General features: G+C 42.4%; 3 protein-coding genes across 3 annotated transcripts; 2 read left to right on the forward strand and 1 right to left on the reverse strand.

The window, feature by feature from the left end:
• Positions 1 to 865: 865 nt before the first annotated feature.
• Positions 866 to 4,550, reverse strand: LOC114562522 (non-histone chromosomal protein HMG-14A). Its single transcript, XM_028588938.1, has 6 exons — positions 4,193 to 4,550; positions 3,198 to 3,233; positions 2,996 to 3,025; positions 2,109 to 2,156; positions 1,847 to 1,966; positions 866 to 1,754 (listed from the first exon to the last, which is right to left on the reverse strand). The coding sequence occupies exons 1-6, from the start codon at positions 4,205 to 4,207 to the stop codon at positions 1,707 to 1,709; spliced, it is 297 nt and encodes a 98-aa protein (XP_028444739.1). The 5' UTR covers positions 4,208 to 4,550; the 3' UTR covers positions 866 to 1,706.
• Positions 4,551 to 5,229: 679 nt separating this feature from the next.
• Positions 5,230 to 18,786, forward strand: sh3bgrl (SH3 domain binding glutamate-rich protein like). Its single transcript, XM_028588936.1, has 4 exons — positions 5,230 to 5,500; positions 12,727 to 12,912; positions 17,412 to 17,492; positions 17,886 to 18,786. Exons 1-4 carry the CDS (start codon positions 5,456 to 5,458, stop codon positions 17,919 to 17,921), a joined length of 348 nt encoding a protein of 115 aa, XP_028444737.1. The 5' UTR covers positions 5,230 to 5,455; the 3' UTR covers positions 17,922 to 18,786.
• Positions 18,787 to 21,100: 2,314 nt separating this feature from the next.
• Positions 21,101 to 23,053, forward strand: si:dkey-237j10.2 (uncharacterized). The gene is made up of 2 exons (XM_028589916.1): positions 21,101 to 21,378; positions 21,617 to 23,053. Exons 1-2 carry the CDS (start codon positions 21,210 to 21,212, stop codon positions 22,294 to 22,296), a joined length of 849 nt encoding a protein of 282 aa, XP_028445717.1. The 5' UTR covers positions 21,101 to 21,209; the 3' UTR covers positions 22,297 to 23,053.
• The last annotated feature ends 2,247 nt before the right edge of the window (positions 23,054 to 25,300 follow it).

The raw sequence follows: 25,300 nt of genomic DNA on the forward strand, positions 1-25,300 counted from the left end.
TTAGGCCTCTGCAATCTGACTTGTGATGGCTACAAGTCAGGGGGAATAAAAAAAGTACAGGCGTCAGCTGGGGCTTTTATTCTGTTGTTGAGTAAATACTTTACTGGAATATTTCAATGATTCACAACAAGGGTGAATCATTCTTTAACGGACTAAGAATGGAGACGCAAATGTCTCCTAGTAAGACACACCCTCTTTATTGGGGAATAGTGTCCCAACTGCTGCTGACCTTTTGCTGACCTGACCTCCCTGTAGATCTGTAGCAACAGACCTGTGGGATAAATCCTGTTGGCGTAAATCCTCTGCTAACACCCACCTAAGGTGGGGTTGGAGGATCAACAAACTTCCAGCGTTTAATTAAAGCAAGTGCCTCCGTTAGGCATCGATAACTTGCAGCAGAAGCCTCAAAGGACAGGTTGGATTTATACAGTGAAATTACATTACAGGCGTTTCATTTAGTGTGAGTTCACTGTGGCTGTCTGAATCCTGTTTTATGTCTTGCATGTTTGAAAATGAACGTACCCGGTCTGATTTTACATGTCCCCACACAGATAATCACTGAAAAGCTCTCACATGGGCTTAATGGACTGGATTAGAACTAGGTTACAGGTTTAAAGGCTACAATATAGCTTTGGAGTTTTATTTTATGATGATACATTGTCACATTTACTTAAAACAAACGACCACTGGAGAAAAAGGCACCCTGTGTCATTACTGAAGCTGACTTTAGTTGTAGATGCATGTTTATAAAAAGGTAACAAACTCGTTTTTTAATTTTTTGTTGTTGCCTATTAGTGTTCACGTGGAAGCTCCCAACTTTAATCATTCTACGGCTCTTAAAGAAACAAACGCGAGACACACGATATCGAGGAAAATTCCCAGGACTTGTTTTTATTAAGAGAATTTCAGAACATAAGAGAGGGACCAGACACCTGCTTTTGTCAGAGAAGGTTTCCAAATTCAATCGTTTAAAAAAACCAGAGCGTTTAGAAAAGCTGACATGACAGCGTGGATGGAGCAGGAGCTGTTTCACACGCAGGGTCGTCTAGGAGACAGGTTGGAGGCAATCGCTGTTCCCGGAATGTTTCACATGTTCGTCTTCCTCTTTCTTATGGACAACACGCTTTTTTTTTTTTTTTTTTTTAAACACGATTTCAAAAAAAAAAAAAAAAAAAAAAAAAACCGAGACAGAAGCAAAAAGGGAACTCACTGCACATTTAGGTCTAAAAGAATCACCCACATTAACATGGCTGAACCGTTAATAAAACATGGATAAAGGCTGAACTGTAGGGGGAGGAAGGTCTAATCTGTGGAGGAAGAAGAGAGGAGGAGGAGGAGGAGGAGGAGGAGGTGGACAGAGGGCAAAAACACAGGAATACACAACATAGCCAATCCGGCAGGGACACACTTTCTACACCAAACAAGCCTTCAATAATCATGAAATGCCATTTAAAAAAGATTTTAGTGTGTTCATCTTGCTTGCAGACACTTGATATGACCACTGCAAATCTGCAAGGCGCTCCATAATCAGCTTTGCTTTTTGTGCTAAAAATCTGTACGGATACTTATAAAATCATTGATAAAAATATTCCTCTGTTAACAATACGCCTTGGAGGGAAACCATGTGAGAGACTTGGGGGGCTGGCTGGCTGGGGGGTTGGGGAGGGACAGGGACTGAAGAGGAGGAGGAAGCTAGGGCAGTGGTGCTACTCGGACTTGGCCTCCTCCTTGGCCTCCTCAGGGGCTTCCTCCACCTGTGGGACAGAGCACATGGGGCGAGATCAAAACTTTGAGCCGGTTTAAGTTGATACGTCTGAAATGACAAACGTCATTGCAGTCTACCCACCTCGTTGGTCTTGGCCTCGCCGTTCTCAGAGTGGTTTTCCTCGTTTGCCTCCGCTTCTGCGTTCTCCTTTGCCTTCTTGGTCTTCTTGTCCTCCTTCTTATCGTTCACAGCCTTTTCTTTCTGCAGTGGCCAGAAGACATGCTGTTAGCAGGCCACACACACACACACACACACACACACACACACACACACACACACACACACACACACACACACACACACACAGTCTGGTTCATTCAGTATCAGGGCTAGCATCTCTTACCTTTGCTGCCTTCTTGACCTTTGGTTCCGGCTTGGGTGGGGCTGGTTTCTGTGACGGAAAGGGAAAGAGATCAAGAAACCGCTACACATACATCGCTGCTTTCTTTGCTGATTCGCCATTTTTCATTCTTTTTCTGAAGGTATTAAAAGACTTTGGCTCCCATAAAGACACTTTTTAAATGGGTGACGATGAATCTTAACTCTTAATGTTCCCTACAAGTAACTTATCTGAATACAGACACTGTCTTGAGAGTTTATAACAATAATTTGACTGCTTCTAACTGGGTTTATTAAGAAATTTAGACAAAATACTAAAAGTAATCATTCTAAGGCACTCTATTATGCCCACTATTGGTTTTTAGTATGTATTTTACCAGTCCGGCCCTTTTTACTAGCAAAACCCTTTCCAAATCACACTTTATTTGTTTAATAAGGCATTATATATTAGCTTGAAGGTACGCCAAACGCGTTGAAATGGTTTTTATCTTATTCTATTTAGAATGTGCCAGATGCATTAAAGGCTTTTTATATATATTTTTCGTAAAAGACGAGTGCCTTGGCTTCTTCCTTGATGTCTAATAGCTTGAAGGTACTTTGGAAAACTTTATTACTCCCTCATTCACTACTGAAATAATCTTAACTCATTCTAAAGCTTAATAATGCAAAAAAACAACATGTTTTTAAGTTTGGTATTGCTAAGAATCAAATTGAAGTATTTTATAAAAAAAGCAAAAGTGTTTTTGCTTCTCTAAAAAAGGCAAAACATTGGTTTTTCTAATTAGTTATAATGTGTGTAACTACTTTTAAGCATTCTAACATTGAGTAACACGTTTAACTACATTTGTTCATGTAAATAAGTTTGTTGAGTTGGTATGCGTGTCTTCTTACCGCTGATAACCGAGCTGATCTCCTCTGGGGCTGAAACAAAACAAAGACTGTTATCGAGGGACTTTTCATTTGATTGGGACTGTATTCAGAAAAACACACATTTGAATGAAATACTGGGACTTTCTTCCTGATAATGCCCTCACATGGCCCACATACTGATGAAAATTCAATTGTAACCCCATGTATAAGGTGTTACTCTTACCCCACCATCCTTGTCTCCTCCTTCTGTTACCGCTGTCTGAAAAACACAAATATAAACACTTTAAATTTGTAAAATAAAACAAAATAGCATTATTAAGAGTTTAATCAGTGTTTATAGTAACAAGAAACACTTGCTAAACACTTCAGGTGCATATTACGAATAATTATAGACCTGTTGAAAAAACTTTTTGGTTTCAAGAGAAAACTACATTTTATGTCAAATACAGGTCATTTTAAAGGATTACAGCCCAGCAATGTTGGGGTAATGCATGATTTCAGTAATAGGCTGTGAGAGCTCAGCCATGTGGGCCACTGGAGCCATATTTTGAGGGCTCAGGCCCCGCTTTTCCCTTTCACTCCCCCATCTCTTTCTCTCATTGAATGCATGAAGCTCAGATTTGAAAGCTGGCGCGGGAGTCTTTGCAAAGGGGGAGGGACCAGCTACAGGCGCCCGAGCGCCACCTGGCGGCAGAGCCACGCCATCGCAACCATTTGGGACTATGAACAAAGAGAGAAAATATTAAATTTTATCGAAACGCGACGGCGAGTGTCTGTTTTTGCGGCCAAAATGCAAAGTAAAGGCACTAAAGCATTTTCTAGTGCCACTTTTCGCCGGTTTGGTGGTGAATTCGCGATAAGTGAAGCGTTTGTTCTCGGTAGGTCGGCGACGAAGGTGGACAAGAGCTGCAAAGCATGGCTGCTGCTTGTGCTTTAACTGCATGGAGACCGAAAGAGACTTCTGACTCCCTAAAGGACAGCGGCTCTGGCAAGAAAACGCGTTTTAAAGGCCGTATCCGAGCGGGAAAATATTCATTCTAACGCATAAAAAATGTACATTATATCTAGAAAATAGGCAAAAATTACCAGCGAAAAATACCGGCTATACATTACGTTATAATTAAGTAATGTCTCAGAGGGATGTCTTCACAATCGTTTGCAATGCATTAATAGCGGATATCCCCCTCAAAGTATGTCAGTTATTTTGAGAATACGTACCTTTCTCTTGGGCATGTTGATCTCTTGGAGGTTTTCTTACGAATACAACTAAAAACTGTTCTTTTTAGTGGGTTCAGTGCATGTGAAGACGAGTGTCTCGCTTTTGCTCGGCAGTGTAGTAAACACACTGGAACGGAGAGGCGAGTGGTTGAATGGGGGGAGGGGTGCGGCTAAAGGCATGATTGATAGGCTCTCAGCCAATCAGGTGACGCCATTCAGGGCTGCAGAACACTTGGAATTTTGGAGCCGGTGATGTTCTGAGGCGAATGGCTTCTTGCAGGGAGAGATGGGAGGAAGCCTGCGCGAATGAAAGGATTGCGTTCGAGGACATGTTGCCTTCGTGCAAGTGTGTTCAGTTACAGTGAGAAAGGGCCGGTCGGCGAGCCTGTGTGCACCGTTAAATAGGCCCCGGCGGCAGGCAACATGCCCAAGTGTAAAGCCATGCATCCTCGCTGGCTTGTTTAAAAACCAGGGCTCACATCTGCAGCGGCCAGCGAGGAGAAATGTCACCATAAATTCACTTCGTGTTTGAGTCCAATATGGCGCCCACTCCTCTCCGAAACATTTTTTTTTTTTTTTTTTTTTTGTCAGTCGGCTTTCCTAAATTCGTTTCAGAGGGAAAGCCTTGCGTCGTCTGCCCCAGACGCCTGCAGGGGGCCCACAAAGCCCGTGTAATGATCGGCCGCACAACACGGCGCTTAAAGAAGCTGTGCTGTTACCCAAAAGTGTTCGAAATCACAGCAGATTTTTGTTATTTATTTCACCTAGCTAACATTCACTTTGGGACCTACCATAACCGAATTGATTAGAACACTTGAGACGGTGCATAAATAGCCAATACCTGGCTTGCAGACAATGGGGTCGATGCTGAAATGATCAGACAAAATATAACCCTGTTGTTGCCTTGCCATCATGATGGGCCCATTGCCCCCTCCGCGTCTCCGTCCGAGTGTGTGTTCTCGCTCTACAGAGAGAGAGAGAGAGAGAGAGAGAGAGAGAGAGAGAGAGAGAGAGAGAGACTAGAAGGGGCGGGGAGGCCGAGTAGAGGCGGAGGAGGAATGCAAAGCGCCATCCAGTGCTGGGGGAACCGGAGCATTTGCGCAGATCGTCTGCGCTGCCTCCGACAGACACGCAGCATTTGAGCCGGGGAAGTTAGTTGTGTTTTTTTAGTCCCGCTGCCGAGCAATCCGCCTGCAAAGTGTCTGCAAGGAGCAACCAACCGCTGCTTACCGGACTTGTGTCAGCAGCACCAGGGATTGAACCATGGTGATCAAAGTGTACATAGCTTCGTCCTCCGGATCCACTTCGGTAAGAGATAAAAGATTATTAGCATGGGTTATATGATGTTTTAGCTTTAGATTGATCTGCAGCCTCCAGCGCTTGTTTGACAATACAAAAGGCAGCCGAACTTTTATTGAACTCACTAACTGATGCCCATCCGGCTGTCATCCTCCCAGTCTGGAGTGGTCTGACTCATCAGCGAACATGCTGCTCTGCCTCTCCCCAAGAGTTGGACACAGATGGAGTCTGTCAATTGTCTTTTCCCCTCTCGCTCTCTCTCTCTCTCTCTCTCTCTCTCTCTCTCTCTCTCTCTCTCTCTCTCTCTCTCTCTCTCTCTCTCTCTCAGAGTAGGAGACATAGAGGAAGTTTGAGGTAGGGCTTGCTTGTCTCTCAGCTGTGGTTTGTCACAGGCTTTCCTGAATTCACAGTTCAGTATTTGTGCAGCTGAAACCAGGCTGACAAACAGGAAAGGAATGCATTCAAAATCCATTTATGTACTTAAAAGGTCCTGTTGTATCACCTGATGTCAGGATAGGGTTCTTCACAGTCTGTGTGTTTGATAAGGGGGACAGAGTCTCTCTCTCTCTCTCTCTCTCTCTCTCTCTCTCTCTCTCTCTCTCTCTCTCTCTCTCTCTCTCGCCTTCAATGTCCTGCAGCCCATGCAGAGAACCATCAGCTTCATTCTTGCTAGTTTCGTCCAGGGTTGAGATAAATGATGGTGATGCAATTCTCCAGGGCCCCTTTTTAGACATGCAGCTGCAGCCCAGAAACACTCATGCTCTGTTTAGGACTTGTTGGAGGTCTTGATTTGTAGCCACAATGCCATTTACTACCTTTTAAAGTGCACTAAGGCTGGAATTCTGGCTATAACGTGCTATTCTTGTAATCAAATATAGTTTGTTTACAGCTACTGCAAGTTGTGGAATAGTACTATCAACCGCGTTGTGCTTGTTACAACGTTGTTACTAAAATGTTTCATAGTGCACAATTGAAAGGGTTGTGATGGAAATGGCACAGATATACCAGCCTTTAATTAAAGTCCCTTGTCACATCATGTGGTTTAGGTCACCTTTCGGATGATTTACTCTAATTGAGCAACTTGTCTTTACAGCTCACACACAGAGGATGAGATCAAGCACAGAGCCTCTTTTTAGTTGGACAGTTGGAACTTTATTGCCCTTAAAGTAAATGACATTTGCAAAAGCTCAGCAGCAGTCTTAAAGGACGGGAGCTTCCTGTAAAGCCAGAGCGGTCCGAATTTAAAGCCAGCAATGCCATCACTGTGCTACAGCCTGTCTGGGAAACATGCATTAGCTCTCATTGATCTGTCTTAAGTAGACTCCACTAGAACAAGTGGGCAAGCTTATGTTCTCTTAAATGCTGCACAGACACATTTCTACTCCTATTATCATCTCCGTTTTACATCTTCTTTTGGAAGAAAAACAACAGAGTTACTGACGTTCCATGATGTCTGTATGTTTTATCTTGGTACGCTCTGCTATGTTAACTCATTTGTTTGGATTTATTTAGATATCGGATATGCTGTCACATTACAGAGTTTTTCGGAATTAGTCCATGTCTGATTTATACAGCTTTCATGTTAGAATATCTCTCTGCGTAATGGAATACAAATCAGTTCCATTAAAAACATTCTGACTAACTAAAAAGGGACAAATTGTGGTTGAAACCCTCAGCTTGCAGTTCGATTGCATCAGTGACTACAAAACAATAGTGATTGCATTCCACTATCCAGCAGTGTCTACTGCTACATGAATCACTCTAATCTAGTTCAGCATATGAGCCACAGCCAAAACAAGAGAGACAAGTAGGAGTATTAAAAAAGAAAAAAAAACTACATTTAAAGCTTTTGCTCCACTGAGGAAACTATTGCAGGTCAGCGAGAGAGACGTTGTAAACTTAGCCAGAGGGATGTATCAGATTCAGCGCTTGACAAGCAACAGTCAGCAGTATTCAGACACAGGTATACTTTTTAAAGATAGATAGATAGATGTGCGTGCGTGCGTGCGTGCGTGCGTGCGTGCGTGCGTGCGTGCGTGCGTGCGTGCGTGTCCGTCCATTGGCTTCCACATACGTGTGTACTTACTGCAGTCCAATATGATAGTCCTGGAATAAATGTTATCTTTGTAAGGTTTTGCTGCTGTAGTTTGAGGAACAATATAACATTAATGCCTTTTATAATATTAGGCTATTTAGCAAAATACCACAAACAGTTTGCATTTAATCATTGTGTGGAATCGGGCTGGGAAAATGATTTCATTGGTTGGAAATGGGGGCACACAGTTGTCATAGGTTAGACGCACACATAAAACATTTATTCATTCTCTCGCTCGCCCGAGACACACATCTGTAGACGGCACTTCATTGTGCCCACTGGCTTGCACTTATCGCTCTCTTCCTTTGTATTTTTTAAAGTAAGTCGGGAAGCCGACAGCAAAGCCTAACTTTACGTTCTCCCCTCATTTTAAAAAGGTCATAAATCGAGAGGATGCTACTGCCTTGTGTGCTGCTGCACCTGCAATGAACGAAATGCAGAGGAGAATTAAATTATAAGAGCATATGTTTCCATTTGTTGAGTGTTTGAAGGTTATATTTTAGTGCTTTAGAACATAATCGCTGTGGAACAATCAGAAAACATGTTTTATTTCTACTATTCGCAGTTTGTTCCACTGTCTCTCCTCTCCGTGCGCCTGAGTTTGAGCTGCAGAGAGAGCACCTGTACAATGAGGTATTCAAGTACAAAACACTAGTTCTGCTGGTGTACAGTTGGACCGGAGTATGTGACAACGTTACCTGTTCACTGAATGTGATGTGTAAACCGCCCCGCCCATTTCTAGCACATGAGATAACTGGTATGCATGGCTCCCAGGTTGTGACCCAGGTCTAGGGCCGGCTAAGGATTTCAATACTTTTTAGGCACCGACCGAATTGCCTCTAAAGTTTCGAGTATCGGAAAATGCCTCATCACTCAATAACCAATTCCAATCCCTAAGGCGTAAATCCCATCAGAGTCAGTGAGCCAATAAGCATGCAGCATGCTTCTACTAAGGAAAAACTCTACGTTACACACAGAAAATTTATATATATATGTATATTTATGATGTTTATAAAATTGGTATTGAAAAAAGTATCATTTATGAACTGGTATCTAAATCACAGTATTGGTATCGGTACCGGTATCGACATTTATCGACAAGGCCTACCCAGGTCATTTCTGAATTGTCATAACGAGGGATCAACCCATGTTGACTGGCTTAGTTTGAATTGACAAAAGAAGGGTTAAACACCGGTCCGACCCTGGTCATTGGATATGAGCAAAGCTTAGTTCTCCCCTGACCCCTGGCCTGTGCTTGCTCCTTGTAGAGAGTGGCGTCCCTGCAAACCGAATGTGCGCTGACATCATCGTAGTTCCACTTAGAAATGAGAAGCAGAATGTTTGAGTCACCTGAAGAATGGTGTTGTGACTCGCTGTGAAATCTCCAGAGAGACTTCTTGTGTTACCGTCAATGGCTTTGTAAAGATTAGGTCATCCTGCGACATACCCATGTCCTGATGTTAATCTCAGCTGTGACAAAACAAGAAACAAAAAAATACATTCTCATATTTGTACATGCAGTATATTTGAGTGAAAAGTACCACCTGTTTCTAGGCCAAATCTGAATAACAAACTAGGCTTTTCTTTAAAATGTACACATGTAAATACACACCTGTAGCAGTCCATCTAGACTGTGGAGCACTAACTGAAAATGGAAAACGTCTGTGGTAAGAGCCCAAAAAAACATCACATTTACTGCCCCATTTCCCTTTATGCACTGCAGCCACGCTATTGTACAATTTCCTCATTGCCACTATAAATGTACTAAGAATCAGTAACAACTTGGGAATGTATTTCCGGTGTGTACAGCGTTGTTCATGTCCAAGTCTTCTGTTCTCTGCATCAGATTTACTGCTCTTCTTCCACTGTAGGTTTGACATTAGGGCCTGTAGGTCAGGCTTGAGTTGGACCGTCAGTCAGTCAGTCAGTTTGTTATGAAAGGTTATTTTCTGGCCTTTTGCTGTTGTTTCACCTTCAGGCAGCAGCAGCAGCGAGGGAACCCAGCCAGAGCAGCAGTGTAAGGCTCTTTTTGTAACAATGTTGTAATGCTGAATGAGCTCAAGATTGGGTGGAGGCTACTGTTGCTGTTAAAATTCCAACGAGCATTTGTTTAACAAATCAGACTTGATCTAATCAAGACAAAACCTTTATCCCAAACAAACACAACAGAGCTGGGGTGGATTCCATGTTTGCTTTAGTCCAGACTGGATTTTCCTGCATTCAAATGTTGGACTCCCGATCCATTGGACTGGTAATTTAGTCTATACAGAATGTTTGACAAAATTGCCAATGTCTTTTCCGTTACATGAGTAAATTGCACATGAATTGACCCCAGCCTCGAGTCGACATAACTGATTGAATCAGCGTTCACTGTATTGATCCCAGCCCGTGTTGTGCATCCAGTCAATCCCTGGCCTGGCTTTGTCTGGCAGCTGTTGATGCCTCAGTTCTGACTTGTTTTCAGGGATTGATCAGCTCTGCATTTTAGCATGCTAACATTTGCTAATTATTAGCTCTCAACCCAAAGTTCAGCCGAGGCTGATGGGAATGTCATAAACCAAAGTATTGGACACATTCAAATTTGATCTGATGACGGCGCTAGAGTAGTCTGGGGTTCACCAACGTTAACACAAGTCCATCTTGGACGGTAGATGTTGAGCTATTTCACAGGATAAGTCAACTCTTTGACCTACTGGTGACATTATAGAAACAGTCAGGGGATCACAAAGATTCCTCCTTTGGGGAAAATGAATGTCTGTACACAATCTTATGGTATCCCCCATCCAATATATATATATATATGTTTTAGATATTTCACTAAAGAAACAAAAATGTCAACCTCATGATGATGCTAGAGGAAATGCCAGGGAAACACCAAAACTCAGTAGCATTCATCACCTGTGGACCATGCATGTCTGTTCTAAATGACAAAACCATCTAGTCGTTGAAAGATATTTCAGTCTGGACCAAAGTGGTGGACTGATGGACCAGTAGGCTACTGCCATCCACAGAGCCACAGGGCTAAAAACACAGAAGAGTTACTGCCTGATCCATGTGTGGACAAAACAAACAACAGAGACAACGTCTCTCCTACTTTTGCATTTTGTTATACTCAATGTCAGTTTAAATTTGCATACCAAGGCAAACTATTTAGGTATTGTAAGAGAAAGCCTGGATTAAGGACATCAAGACCCGAGGCCTAAAGGCCCTGCTGGCTCATCTCTCTCACTATCTACTAGAAGGACTGAGGACTCATTTCTAGCGTTCCAGAGATAATGAGTAATATAGGGCAACAGGAGAAGAGTGGTTGTTTATTACCACACCCAAAGGCAGAGGCAGCCTGTTTTCTTTTATACTAATACCACCAGGAGCTCCACTAAAGACCCCAGCGAGCAATACAAAGGGCTAAAGGGTGCAGAACTAGGAACTCTCACTGTGCAATTAGAGGTAGGGGCAGATGGCATGAGGCCAGTGTGGCCTACAAATTAATTTTGCTTGGCAACAGTACAATGCAGGCTTCTTGGGTAATGGCCAGAGTGCACCAAAAGAAAGGAGAAAGTGGATCATTGTGCTCAACTTGTCATTTTAGCAATTTAGGATAAAGTTATTGCCGTTTTGGGTACGGGTACCAGCTGAATGTTTACTATGTAAGTCAAAAATGGAGAAAGAGCAGACTGTGCAGATTCTTCCATCAGAGGGAGGATTGTCTGTGTTTACAGACAGGGAGTTAAAGCGAGTCTGAGCTCATGGCGTTCCACTCCGTTGCCTGTTTCCAGGGCAGGTGGGCAAAGAGCTGGTTTTAGGACTTTGGTCTCTGGAGTGCGACTGCCATTAAATGATTTCAAACTGCACCACGGCTAATCTGCCAGCATTGTCAGGTCCCTCATTTCCATAGCTCACTGTTGTTTCAGCAGATGGCTGCATAATAAATAATCCACCTGTCTCTTCTGCATGCCATAAAGCTGGGAGGAGCCCTCATGTAGGTGCCTGGACTCGCAGGAAGACAATAAAATAATTATCGTCCACACAACCTTGTTGTGTTTTGTTGTGTGTTTGTGTGTGTGTGTGTGTGTGTGTGTGTGTGTGTGTGTGTGTGTGTGTGTGTGTGTGTGTGTGTGTGTGTGTGTGTGTGTGTGTGTGCGCGCAGCTGAGGCTGTATGTGTGTGCGTCTCCTCGCAGCAGGCCTTATTTGGCTCGTGTTTGACCAGTTACCTCCTCTCGAGTCCCAGAGGAGCTCCTGTTTCCGTCTGGCCTTGTAGGGCCATCCTCCCTCTTACACACACACCCACTGCGACCTCATTGGACCACAATTTCATATACTAAATCACACACACACACATCCATATAGATAGAGGCAGAAGCAGGAACAACACATCCAGACGAGCACACGTTTCTGTCTGTTCTGTAGCTTCTTAAGTACTTTGCTGTGTGTGACTGTATTTGAGTTACTCTGTGGCAGAGCAACTTAAAGGACACGCCTGATAGTACATTTTGAATGAGATGAGGGCCCATAGGGTGTCACCGTGTCATTCTTGATACATTGCGTACTTCCTGTTGGGTCGTAGTGTTGGTTATTTGCATCCTGTCAGAGATAACAAGCTTGTGGTTTTGCATTGAGCAGGATGGACTGTTTTAAAAGTGTCACAAACCAGACAAGTGTTAAATATGGTGCAACAGCACAGCCTTTTCTTTCTTTGTGGGCAATTTCCTCTCTTTTATTTTGTAAAAATGATAGGCTTTGACGATTTATCAAATTAAAAATATGCAACTATGGTTCCGTTTTTAAACAATGAAGTGAGAATGATGACGGGAGTTTCCATCCTCCTCACTATCTGGCCTTTTTCATGCAGATAAAACACAATCCGTCCCTGCTTGGCCTTGCCCAAGTTCACCCTCTTCAATAGTCTTATATCACTTCTTCACTTGTCAGCAAACGAGTGGTTTCTTAGTAACAGAGCAGCCGGCCATCTCCTTAGTGTAATTTCTCACAGCAGAGAAGAAGTGTCCTTATTTTTGCAGCAGACTGATGACAGTATGGTGAACCGAGGCCCTTATGTTTCCTCATATGGCTGAAATTTAAACACACGTCTAACTGACAACTTCCCCTCTGCTACCCTCCCTCATGTCCCCCCGCACGCAGATTAAAAAGCAGCAGCAGGATGTGATGGGCTTCCTGGCGGCCAATAAGATTGAATATGAGGAGCGTGACATCGCAGCCAACGAGGACAACAGGAAGTGGATGAGAGAGAATGTTCCAGAGGAGTCCAGGCCGGCCACGGGGAACCCTCTCCCCCCACAGATATTCAACGAAAGCAAATATTGCGGGGTGAGGCACACATGCACACAGATGCTCTGAATTATTGGCGCATGATTACAGTACTACTCTGATAGGTCACATACTCATCTCCTCAGTACACACAAATCATGTATGGTGGGGTTCTGAATGCTGATTCTGATGTTTTTAGACTGAATATGTTTAAAGCTGTACTATATATTTACTGTTATATTAACAGTAAATGAAATTACTATGTGTGATGTGAAAGATGTCACCCCACCGAGAATTATCACCCAGCTCGTTGTTTTGGTTTTATGGCCTTCAGCTTTACTTTATCAGTGTTGTTTTCGCCAAAACAACTTAGATAAACCCACTGTACACTCCCTGCCTGGCACTAGAGTGTGTGACTAGCTAGACTTTGTGAACAGAGTGGAGAATTTAGCAGCTTAAAGGAACACGGCGACTTATTGGGACTTTATCTTATTCACCGTATCCCCCAGAGTTAGATAAGTCCATACATACCCTTCTCATCTCTGTGCGTGTCCTAACTCTGTCTGACGCACCCACCGCTAGCCTAGCTTAGCACAGATCCTGGAGGTAACCGGCTCCATCTAGACTACTGCTCCCAATAAGAAGACAAAATAACGCCAAAATGTTCCTATTTACATGTTAACAAGGTCACATGAGACACAGCCATCTTCTAACCGTATACAAACTGGGAACTATATTCTCAGAAAGGCGAAGCACTGCTACTTCTGCTACTTGGGCGGAGTGATTAGTGCAACACCTGAAAAGCACCGTTGTTACTCTCTGCTCCTCACCACGGGGCTTCTCAGGTGCTGCGAGCAAATCACTCCGCCCAAGTAGCAGAAGTAGCAGTGCTTCGCCTTCTGAGAATATAGTTCCCAGTGTGTATACGGTTAGAAGACAGCTGTGTCTCATGTGACCTTGTTATTTGTACACGCCGTGACTATACAAATCACAACATGTAAATAGGAAAATGTTGGCGTTATTTTGTCTTCTTATTGGGAGCAGTAGGCTAGATGGAGCCAGTTACCTCTCTGTGCTAAGCTAGGCTAGCGGTGGGTGCGTCAGACAGAGTTAGGACACGCACAGAGATGAGAAGGGTATGTATGGACTTATCTAACTCTGGGGGATACGGTGAATAAGATAAAGTCCCAATAGGTCGCTGTGTTCCGTTAAGAGTCAGATATATCCTTAGTTTATGGAGACTCAAACAGAACTAAAAGGAGAATGAATACTGGATTTACATTCAACAGGTGACAGAATCAGAATATGTTGCTTTGTATTTGCTAGAGTTAGTAAAAAAAAAAGGCCAAAAGGCGATAATATGTCGACGTTAGCTTGTTCTGCTGCCCCAAGTGGACATAAAATGTCTTCCTTATATTTGCAATAATATTAAATCAAATTAAAGATTTAGAATTGATCTACCATACATTTATCATGGCAGAAGGCTTCAAAACAGCAATTAAATGAATAGTTCAACTATGGCATAAGGGAGTTATGAGGAGCCAAGAATTAGATTTGAAGATCAGTACCACTCTTAATATCTGTCCGTTAAAGGTGCTCTAAGGGATGTCACGCGTTTTATAGGCTACAACATTTTTTGTCACATACAGCAAACCTCTCCTCACTATCCGCTAGCTGCCTGTCCCCTGAACACACTGTAAAAAAACATGGTCTCTGTAGACAGCCCAGGCTCCACAGACGCCAACAAAAAAATGCCAACCTGCACCACCAAACATAACAAACAGTGTTCCAGCCAATAACTGACAAGAAGGAGCTGGTTGAGTCATCCCATTGTGGAAGTAGCCTATGTGCTAACGCTGCTGCAGTGATGGCTCAACCAGTGAGGAAATGTTTGCTGTATGTGACAAAAAATGTAGCCTAAAAAACGCGTGACATCGCTTAGAGCACCTTTTAAATATGAAGCTGGAGCCAAATGCTGGTGAGCTTAGCTTAGCCTAATGACTGGAAACGGAGGGAAACAGCTAGCCTGGCTCTGTTCAAAGGTAACAAAATCTGCCTAAAGCCCACAAAATCTGTAAAAACTCAGAATTAAAAAAATCGACAAAAGATATATGCACATAACCCCTCGATAAACTGAAACTTCAGCAACGTTTTTTTTTTCACTTTGGTTGTTGAACAACATACCATACATGATATAAAGTATTAATTAGTGAGGGTTAGAGGTGCTGATAGGCAGATTGCTTTACCTGTGGACAGAACCAGGCTAGCTGTTTCCTGCTGGGTAATTCACAAACTTTAGTTAACTGTCACCTTGATAAGGCTTCATATTTAACAGATATAAATTATATTCTCATCTCACTCTTGGTAAAAGGGGAATAAGTGTATTCCTCAAAATGTCAAACTCCTTTAAACATCACATGTGGAGATAAAATTCACAGAACTGAACAGTTGATTTAAAGGCAAGGCACTGTATCCGTGTCGCATTCTCATTAGGGGGAATCGCCCCTGTGTACTCCCATTAGATGGACACACGGCCTAAAGCCTTTAGTCTTGCTGTGCAGTGAACGTGAAGTTGCAGATGCGGGACAGGCTGTATTGAATGTCACAGACAAAGAGGACAGCATTTCCCAGTACACTTGCAGCTGTACGGCCCCTGTTATAAAAATCTGTTTGTGTGCGTAGCGGTATGTGTGTGTGGGAGCAAAAGGAGTGAAAACAAAGGAATGAGAAGAAGTGAGGGATCTGTAATGAGAGAGACTGCAGGCGACTGAACAGTCAATGAGTGAGTGAATGTGTGTGCTTGTTTGCTGTGGGTTACATTCTCAAAGACAATCGAGTCCTATCGGATCAACTACCGAGGCCTTTCCTTGGACAAATAACACAACCCCGACCATGACTGTCGCCCTCGGGCGCTGATCCAAAGCCAGTTTCACATCATCATTCCTCAGGTTTGGAGTTGATCCTCCCATCGATCTGCGTCTAGGCCTGTGCAATTCATTGATTGTTTTTTAAGATTAATCGGAAAAAAATGATTATTTTTCACATTACGTTTTGCAAATAAACTCTATTACTGAATTTAAAAATAAATGTTCAAACGACAAAAGTATTAAAGTGCTCATATTATGCTAATTTTCAGGGTTCATAATTGTATTTACAGGTTATATCAGGATAGGTTTATGTGGTTTAATTTTCAAAAAACACCTTATTTTTGTTGTACTGCACATTGCTGCAGCTCCTCTTTTCACCCTGTGTGTTGAGCTCTCTGTTTTAGCTACAGAGTGAGACATCTCACTTCTGTTCCATCTTTGTTGGGAGTCACTGTTACAGTAGTAGTTAGGTTAGCTAGGTAAGGACTACTAGCCAGTCAGAAGCAGAGTATGAGGGTGTATCCTGACAGTACCTAGGTAAGGACTACTAGCCAGTCAGAAGCAGAGTATGAGGGTGTGTCCTGAGAGTACCTAGGTAAGGACTACTAGCCAGTCAGAAGCAGAGTATGAGGGCGTGCCCTGACAGTACCTAGGTAAGGACTACTAGCCAGTCAGAAGCAGAGTATGAGGGCGTGCCCTGACAGTACTTAGGTAAGGACTACTAGCCAGTCAGAAGCAGAGTATGAGGGTGTGTCCTGACAGTACCTAGGTAAGGACTACTAGCCAGTCAGAAGCAGAGTATGAGGGCGTGCCCTGACAGTACCTAGGTAAGGACTACTAGCCAGTCAGAAGCAGAGTATGAGGGCGTGCCCTGACAGTAGCTAGGTAAGGACTACTAGCCAGTCAGAAGCAGAGTATGAGGGCGTGCCCTGACAGTACCTAGGTAAGGACTACTAGCCAGTCAGAAGTAGAGTATGAGGGTGTGCCCTGACAGTACCTAGGTAAGGACTACTAGCCAGTCAGAAGCAGAGTATGAGGGTGTGCCATGCTAGCAGCTAGGTGAGCATTATAACATGTGTTCCAAAGTGACCACGTTTGTCTCTGAAGTAAAGGCTGGACTACAATAGAGCTGATTGGAGCAGTTGGTGAACAGTGTTTTCTGTTGGAGATGGTAAGTCCCTTTGGGGGGGACTTTGGGATTTTTCACTTTATACACCTATAACATGCACAAAAAAGATATAACACAATAAAGGAAAGGGAAAAAGCCAAAGAGCATAATATGAGCACTTTAAGGGAAATTTTCACTGTGGATGTGTTTTAACTGTTTTACTGTTTTTTAAGTTCAATAATTGCAACATCTTTTCAAAAGACAATAAGTAATCGTGTTAAATAATCGTGATTTCAGTATTGACCAAAATAATCGTGTCTATGATTTTTTCTTCTCCATAATCGAGCAGCCCTATGTGCATCTAAAGGTCTCTCTGTGTCTTCCTCTTTCTCAGTCGCCCTCAGGCGCTGATCCAAAGCCTGTTTCACATCATCATTCCTCAGGTTTGGAGTTGATCCTCCCATTGATCTGCATCTCAAGTTCTCTCTGTGTCTTCCTCTCTCTCTCTCTCCCCTCTCTCTCTCTCTCTCTCTCTCTCTCTCTCTCTCTCTCTCTCTCTCTCTCTCTCTCTCTCTCTCTCTCAGAACTATGAGGCCTTCTTCGATGCCAGAGAGGACAACGCAGTGTATGCATTTCTGGGTTTGACTGCTCCCCCGGGCTCGAAGGTAAGCACACAAACAACAAAAACACACTGACATGTGTCCTTTCTTTGAACTGCATTCCTACGGCCATATTTCCTGTAACACCGGTTTATGTGCCTAAGAATATATTTCTCCTCACAGTGTGATTTCCGTACAGAAAACACACCATTTACATAATAATACATCTGTTCATGTTATCCTCACACACCAGCAGGCCTCTCCTCCTCTTCCTCTCCCTCCTGCAGACTGGCGCCTCCTCTGTGCTACAACAGGAACTGCAGGGAGGTGTGCCAGTTACCATAGAAACAGAGGGGTTTTCCTCTGTGCTGTGGCAGGAAAATATAAAACAATATCCTCCATTTTAATTTAACACACTCTCCCTCTCTTCCTCCTTTCTCCCCCTCTGTCTCTCTGCAGGAAGCCGAGGCTCTAGCGAAGAAAGCACAGCAGTAGCATCTTAACACCGTTTCTACCTGAGACCTAGATCTATCTATCCAGATCTGGACCCGGACGGACCTGGAACTAAGACAGGATATATATATATATATATATATATATATATATATATATATATATATATATATATATAAAAAGAAGCAACATTTCACTTGGCTATTAAATATGTGGATTGTTTTGAGTATGTTTTTTTTCTATTATTCTATGTTCAGCTGTGCCTTGTCAGCTGTAGTGAAAGGAGGTGCTAAAGCAGAGCATTATGGGTATCTACAAACCGCTCTGCCTCCTCCCATTAACCTCAGCCTGCTAAGCCTATTGGCTTAATGACATGTCAATCAACCATTAGCGTGAACGTGTAGCTTCCTTTTTTTTTTTAATTGAGAACACATCATCAGACCCAACAAAATGTAAGCACTTTGAAAAATTGTAACACAGATTCGTCGTTTGGCCAACAGAAACTCATTTCACTCGACAGGTTTATTAGAATCCTGCAAACATGTTGTGCTCCTGCCAATCACGTCATGGCCAAACCTGCAGCACCTTCTCTAAAAGTAATCCATTACAATCCTGTTCTCCATGTTCTTATATATTGTCTTAATGCTGTGTTAATAGTTTGACAAACTTTTTTCTACGAGATGATACATGTTTAAAATGATAACACATGCCAAAATTAGAAGTCTGCAAACATAGAGGGATGTAAAATTGAGTATTTTTTTTTATTTGCTGTTTTTGTTTATAGGGCAGTTGGATCGCTGTTTGGTTTCGCTATAAGCATCCTGTTTCACAATGTAATGTTGGTAATCCCCGTCTTACATCAAAAATAAAAATAAAACTGCAAATAAAACTGCAAGCCTGATTCTCAGTACTCCTTGGTGGTTGTCATGAAATACATTTCAAAAAGTCAAACAAACGTGAAATGAATTCTGCCTTCTTATAACAAAGTGTTCTTTTTATGTCTGATAAATGATTTTAAGTTTACAGAACATGACTCATTAGATTGACTTTGTGTGCTGTGATAAGCAGACATTTGGACTGGGTGATCTCATTGTCTTAAACGTATAAGCGTTGTGGAAAAGTATGTAGGATTTGTTTTGAAGACGTCATCAGAGGTTATTGAGTTACTGATATGCAACATTCGGCAGATATTCCACAGAATTTAACCCACCCACTCAAAGTCCTTCTCTGTGTGTTCCGGTCTTTGTACTTTTCTTGAGTATTTCCACATTATGTCATTTGTTTTTTCTACTCTACCATGTTTCAGAGGCAAATATTGTACTTTTTACTTCACTACATATGTTATGTTACAGCTGTAGTAACTACGTACTTTTGAGATTAAAACATGATACATTTCTAAGATATTAAAGAATAAAATTACAGTACAAGGCGTACACTTTCACAGCTCCCTTTGAATCCAGCACCTATACCACAGGTTTTGTGCTCCAACTTATTGAAGATTCAACCAGTGGTTCCTAGGGGTGTTATGATACATCGATCTCGATCAATATATCGATTCAATCCTCAATGATCCAATATTATTGATACAAATTGTCATCTTTAAGATGAGCTTTTATTTTGAAATTGCCGCTTTGTATTGTTTGTTTTTAATTTGAATGTCTGGAATAACTTAGTAATGACATTTTCAAATCATATTTTAGTTGCTTTGTATGCAAATGTAACTGATAGTGTTAAAAAGCCTTATGTATCATCTGGGATCGGTCCCAGGCCCCTGAATTAAATCAAATCGAAATCGTATCGTAGACTTACAGTACTACCGGCAGACTTTGTGATATCAGTAAATATTAAAACATTGTCCAAAGAATTGATCTAATATTGTATGGTGATAAAACGTGTGATTTACACCCTAGTGGTTCCCAGTTTTTTTGAGTATGAATTTCTATAAAGAGCCGTGTCTGGTGGAGGCTTCTTGTCGTGTGATGTCAGAGGTCTATGAGTTGTTCCAACAAAGACTGATTTCCTCTTTCTCAGCTGGTTTCATTTAAACCATCCAGTGTCTAACACAAAAGCAAAGGTGTGTCTTCTTTTACTTCTATCCCTAGCCCAATAATCATATCATGACTTACTTACTTACTCCTCTTCATCCCCTATGGGACATAAGGCTTCAATGAGCACTCTCCATTGCATTGGGTCCCTGGAAGCATGTTGGGCCTCTCCCCATGACACGTTCATCTGTTCCAGCTATTGTGTCTATACAGGTTTTCTTTTGCCAGGTGGTGTCCATCTTAAGGCGACTTTTTATGATGCAGTCATCCTCAACACATGTCCCAGCCATCTCAGGCGTCTGTGCGTAATCTCCTTGGTGATGCTCCGGCTTCCCGTTTTCATTGTTGGAAATCTTATTAGGCCAAAAGATCTGGCATATTCATCAGAGGCATCCATTATGGAACACTTCCATTCTCCTCATGTCTGTTTTGACAACTCGCCAGCTCTCTGAACCGTACAGCAGAACAGTCTTTACATTGCAGTTATATAGGAGCATCTTCGTTTTAAGGTTGTATTGTTGGGAGAAGGCCCCTTGAGCCTTTCCCAGCCTTGCTTTAATGTCTTTAGATGCCCCGCTGTCCTTACTGATGAGACTGCCCAGATGGGTGAAATCTTCCACAAACTCATATCATATCACGACCATTCAGATTTCTCTTTTGATCCTTCAGAGAGGGCCTGACCCCTGGGTTGGGAACAACTACATTACCTTACTGTACACCAGTTTGTACGTAGCATTTTGTAGTTGTAAGCTGGTTAAATGGGAGCTACTTACTTACTGTACATAAAGTAGCTCCAACTTAAACAGCTTACAACTACAAAATGCTACGTATAAACTGGTGCATCAGTATAAATAATATAATAATGTAATATGTCATAATATATCAGTCAAAGGGGCATTACTTTTGACACTTTAAAGGACTTCGATTATACTTCTGTACTTTTACTTAAGTAGGATCTTTAATGCAGGACTTTTACTCATGATGGAGTATTTTTTAGATGTTCTGTGTTACTTCTGCTCCTCAGTTTAGGAGGTTTTCTCAGCTTGTGTATAAATGTACTGTTCTCTTTTCTCTAAACTGTGATTTTCAGTTACATATTAATAAAGGAAGTGTGTGGCGAGGGGTGGAGGGGCCAGTTCTCAGTTGCAGAAGTGAAACAAGCTAGTAGAACTTTACATTTGCATTCGCAATAACACTGCCATTTGCACTTAAGACTGGCAATCATAGGAAGCAAAGACGAGTGCAAAGAGAGAAAAGAAGAGGAGGAGGACGGTCATTCTGTGCCATGTTGGCTGAAGGTTTTCTCAGAGTGCTGCGTTACAGGGAGGAGAGAAAGTTTGCCACTGCTTCCAAGATTAAGAGATCGCAGACACACACTCCTGGTACAGATCAGTTCAGCGGTATTCTCTCCGAGTCCATCTCTACAGATCTACAGACAGATTCAGCTGAAGCAGGTAAGCAGCCTTATTATCATACAAACCATATCCTGTATGTGATCAGTTTATAACCATGTGTACTGGTTTCGTAGCGTTAACTTTACACGGCCTAGTTCACTTGCTTCTCTTTTACTAAGATTTTCTTCCTTTCTCAGATATAATCTCACTAATGCTTTTGTGCCAAATAGCAAAAATGTCAAACCAAACCAAATTAAATTGAAAACATCCAAATCACCCGTTTACTTTCTGTAATCAGGTCCAAACCAGGAAGAACTAGACACCACCCAATTCCAGGGACTAAAGGTGGTGCCTCAAGGTCCTGTAGGCCTCTTGATCCCTGGGTGTCCACCTGACCCTACAGTTTTCCTAGACAGCTGTAGCCTCCTGGACCAGTACCCAGACCTGCAGGTGGCCGACTCAGGCCGCATCTCACACAACCCACTGAGAGCCACCATCCCCCAGCAAGGTTTTCACACTCAGCCTCTTGCCACGGATGCCTGGCGTCACCCAGAATGGGCAACCCAACAGGGGCCACGAGGCGAGCCTGTCTTATCGATACCAGACCAGGGTTATCTGGTTATCGGGGCCAGTGTGAACAACAGCTTGGATCTACCCGGATCAGGCTTGGAGCCTATGTCTAACTCTGTGCTGAATGGGCTGCTGGAGAAACAGCTGGAAGAGGTGTACATGCAGCATCTGACTGACAACTTGGCTCGATGTAACTCCCACCTGGGAAACAGCCTCCTGCACGGCCTGGTGCCTCTGCCACACGGGCTGGGGCCGGACTCACTGGAGGCCGGTCTGGAACAGGGATCAGAAGGGGAAAGCGGAAAGAAGATTAGTTATCTGAGCACCCAGAACTTAGTTCCCTGCTCGTCCAACTTCAGCTCCCCTGTGCTGAGGATTTCAGAGGCTGAAAGTACCCATCTGCAATGAATGTAATCATGCGCACTCCCTGCAAAAGTATTACGTTCTATTATGTGATGCTCAGCTAAAGGCTTTTTTTGTAGTTGCTTCTGCACTTCTTAACCTCCAAGTTTACACATACCCACATGCAACTGAGACGTGAAAACAAGTGCAATTCGTTAAATCGTGCTTTTATTTTTTTATACCTATATTTACAACATGTCTTTGTTTACTTGCTTGCTGAAATGAAGCCTCAAATGTACATGCTCTCATGTGCCATCTGCTGTTAGTTTTAGGAGCTACACCATCTTGTATTCACCTGAGTCATTTTGAAACAAAGTGTAATCCAGTTTAAAATTATGAATTTATACTGCACATTGAAGTTGCCTTGTAAATAGAGATGTAACCTGTGAATGAATCCATCTAGTCTAAATGAAGTAAAATAAGATTCCAATCAACTCGTTTGTTTTTTAAGTGATATGTTGTATATAAGTCTCTCAATAATGTTTAGACATACATTAATTATATTAAATGGTTAAGGTGGGTTGACTTTAATGTGTATGATAAATTGTCATTTACTTAAAGATTATTAACTAAAGGACATGAAGTGGATAATTCTTTTTTCAATCAATGCCCCCAAATCAGACAAACAGGGACAATGTAACACAATAACATGACAGCATCAGACAGTCAAGAGTGTAATTTGTTTTAAAGATGTATAGTTTGTTTTGTTGTTGTCTTTTGAGGTGTTTCTGCTGTATTATATTAAAACTCACACAATGTTCTACGTTATGGTGTGCAGAGAGCACGAGTACTTTATTACTCAGGCTTCTGTGTAAAACGTAATGAATGAAGGCCTTCCTGTGGCCCATCACAGATAAACCTGGACGTAGACGGGTTCAGGTCTGAGAGATCAGAGACGACTCCTCTGGCAAGGTTTATTTAACAGCAGACATTAGAACTTGTACAAGCCTACCAGGACAGTCACATTTTAAATTCAATTCAACTTGATTTCAAACAACTTGATGTTCAAAATTCAGTCTTTAATGCTCTGATTTCCAAAATTAGGACGACAGTCATCCATGTGTACTTTACTCTCAAGTACATGAAGAATAGCGCAAAGTTGATTCTGTGTCAGGGCTTTTGTTTCCCTTTAATGTGAGGCAATATGATTGCCAGCAGTTAGTACCCAGCCTTTTTGTGTGGAGTTTTGACAACTTCATACCTCACATCCATTGGTGTGTCTGTATGAAACCTGTCCCAGGGTCCAACAGTCAGGACATCTTGAATGAATGAATTCCTGCTAAAATATCCAAGGATGCGTGATGGTGTGCCTTAGTGAGGAGCTGTGCATTACAACTTGGCAGGCTCCAACTATCCACCACGCGTATGGGCTCATCAGATGTCCCAACAGCACCTGCAGCTCACAGTGAGCTCCAGCATGAACTGACAAAGCAGTAGCCTGAAGATTTATGGCGCATTTACCTGCTTAAGGTTGATTTGTAACCCGTGTCGCACAAATCCTAACAGCTGGGCTTCCTCTGTCATTACAATGAAGGTAATGGTGATCCATCGACGTGCGCTAACACACTGTGGAGGCTGCTTCACTGATCTGTGCAAAAAGATGTTCTCTAATTAACAGATTTGAGTCGACAGGTTTTGTCTAATCAGGTTTATACATACATACATACATACAGCCCCTATCTAGAGAGTAGGGAATTGATATTTTAATTTCCAGGTTGTTTTCAACTAATTTATGTATCTTAAAATAAATTACAAACAAAGGAAGAGGAAAATAAGATTTTATCCATGGGAGATGTATAAATCCAAGTTGAAACCCCCTTGGAGCTACGGGAAAACTATAATCTTGTACTTTTCATGCTGAAAAGCTGCTTCTGAACATTAAAAAGACAAGTGCACTCAATGGAGTCGTCAATAATAGCTGAGTAGTAGGGTGAAAACTTTGAACTTTAAAGTGCTTCAGTAATATGATTATACAACAACCATTTTTTTACAGTTTAAAGGTCCCATGACATGGTGCTCTTTAAATGTTTTCATATAGATCTTAGTGGTCCCCTAATACTGTATCTGAAGTCTCTTTTATATAGACCTTAGTGGTCCCCTAATACTGTATCTGAAGTCTCTTTTATATAGACCTTAGTGGTCCCCTAATACTGTATCTGAAGTCTCTTTTATATAGACCTTAGTGGTCCCCTAATACTGTATCTGAAGTCTCTTTTATATAGACCTTAGTGGTCCCCTAATACTGTATCTGAAGTCTCTTTTATATAGACCTTAGTGGTCCTCTAATACTGTATCTGAAGGGGCCAACTGCCACTTTGCTCGTTTGAAAGCCATGATGTCTCTCTCTCATGGGTGGGCCAAATTATCTGGGCGGGCAAAGCAGAGAAAGGGGAGGTAACCTTTCCCCTTATGACATCATAAGGCAGAGCAGGGTACCCAGGGCTCGGTTTACACCTATAACCATTTCTAGCCACTTGGGGACCATAGGCAGGCTGGGGGAATGCATACTGATGTTAAAAAACATGCCATGGGACCTTTAAGGAAGTTACCCTACATCACTTAGATACCATTGTACCTAAAGGGCCTACACAAACACACCCCCGTAGGTGTTTTCACTTGTTTAGACCTTTTTCTCAGGACTGTGTGTGCAGGTACAGACTACTTGAGTCAATTATTTGCTACTGTAAGTAATGTTATATTTACACAGGACATCATTCCTATTTAAGGCCCGCTGATTAGACCTCTGCACAGGTTGAAGTTGTGTAGATCTATGTGGGGAGTCCATGTATTACAGTCATAGGAATGGCAAAGGTGGAAGTTGTCCCACCCTAGTCTACATCCACGACGTTTCACTTCCGGGATTGCTCTGGTGCCGCAGGAAATTCCGCCGGATGCATGTCTTTTCAGCCGATGTCCGTCACCTTCCTTTTCCTTTGTGTTGGCGTTCTAAACTCCGGTGGATTTATGAGGACTATGGTTAACTGCTCCTCAGATCTCTGCAGGGTAAATC

Source organism: Perca flavescens, chromosome 10 (genome assembly GCF_004354835.1).
Source record: "Perca flavescens isolate YP-PL-M2 chromosome 10, PFLA_1.0, whole genome shotgun sequence".
NCBI lineage: Eukaryota > Metazoa > Chordata > Actinopteri > Perciformes > Percidae > Perca > Perca flavescens.

Coding starts and splice junctions, on each gene's coding strand:
- si:dkey-237j10.2 (XM_028589916.1), top strand. CDS start 21,210: ATGTTGGCTGAAGGTTTTCTCAGAGTGCTGCGTTACAGGGAGGAGAGA. Junction 21,379..21,616: donor GACAGATTCAGCTGAAGCAG/GTAAGCAGCCTT, acceptor TTCTGTAATCAG/GTCCAAACCAGGAAGAACTA.
- sh3bgrl (XM_028588936.1), top strand. CDS start 5,456: ATGGTGATCAAAGTGTACATAGCTTCGTCCTCCGGATCCACTTCG. Junction 5,501..12,726: donor CGTCCTCCGGATCCACTTCG/GTAAGAGATAAA, acceptor CCCCGCACGCAG/ATTAAAAAGCAGCAGCAGGA. Junction 17,493..17,885: donor CTGCTCCCCCGGGCTCGAAG/GTAAGCACACAA, acceptor GTCTCTCTGCAG/GAAGCCGAGGCTCTAGCGAA.
- LOC114562522 (XM_028588938.1), bottom strand. Junction 1,967..2,108: donor AGGTCAAGAAGGCAGCAAAG/GTAAGAGATGCT, acceptor TGGCCACTGCAG/AAAGAAAAGGCTGTGAACGA. Junction 1,755..1,846: donor GCGAGGCCAAGACCAACGAG/GTGGGTAGACTG, acceptor TCTGTCCCACAG/GTGGAGGAAGCCCCTGAGGA.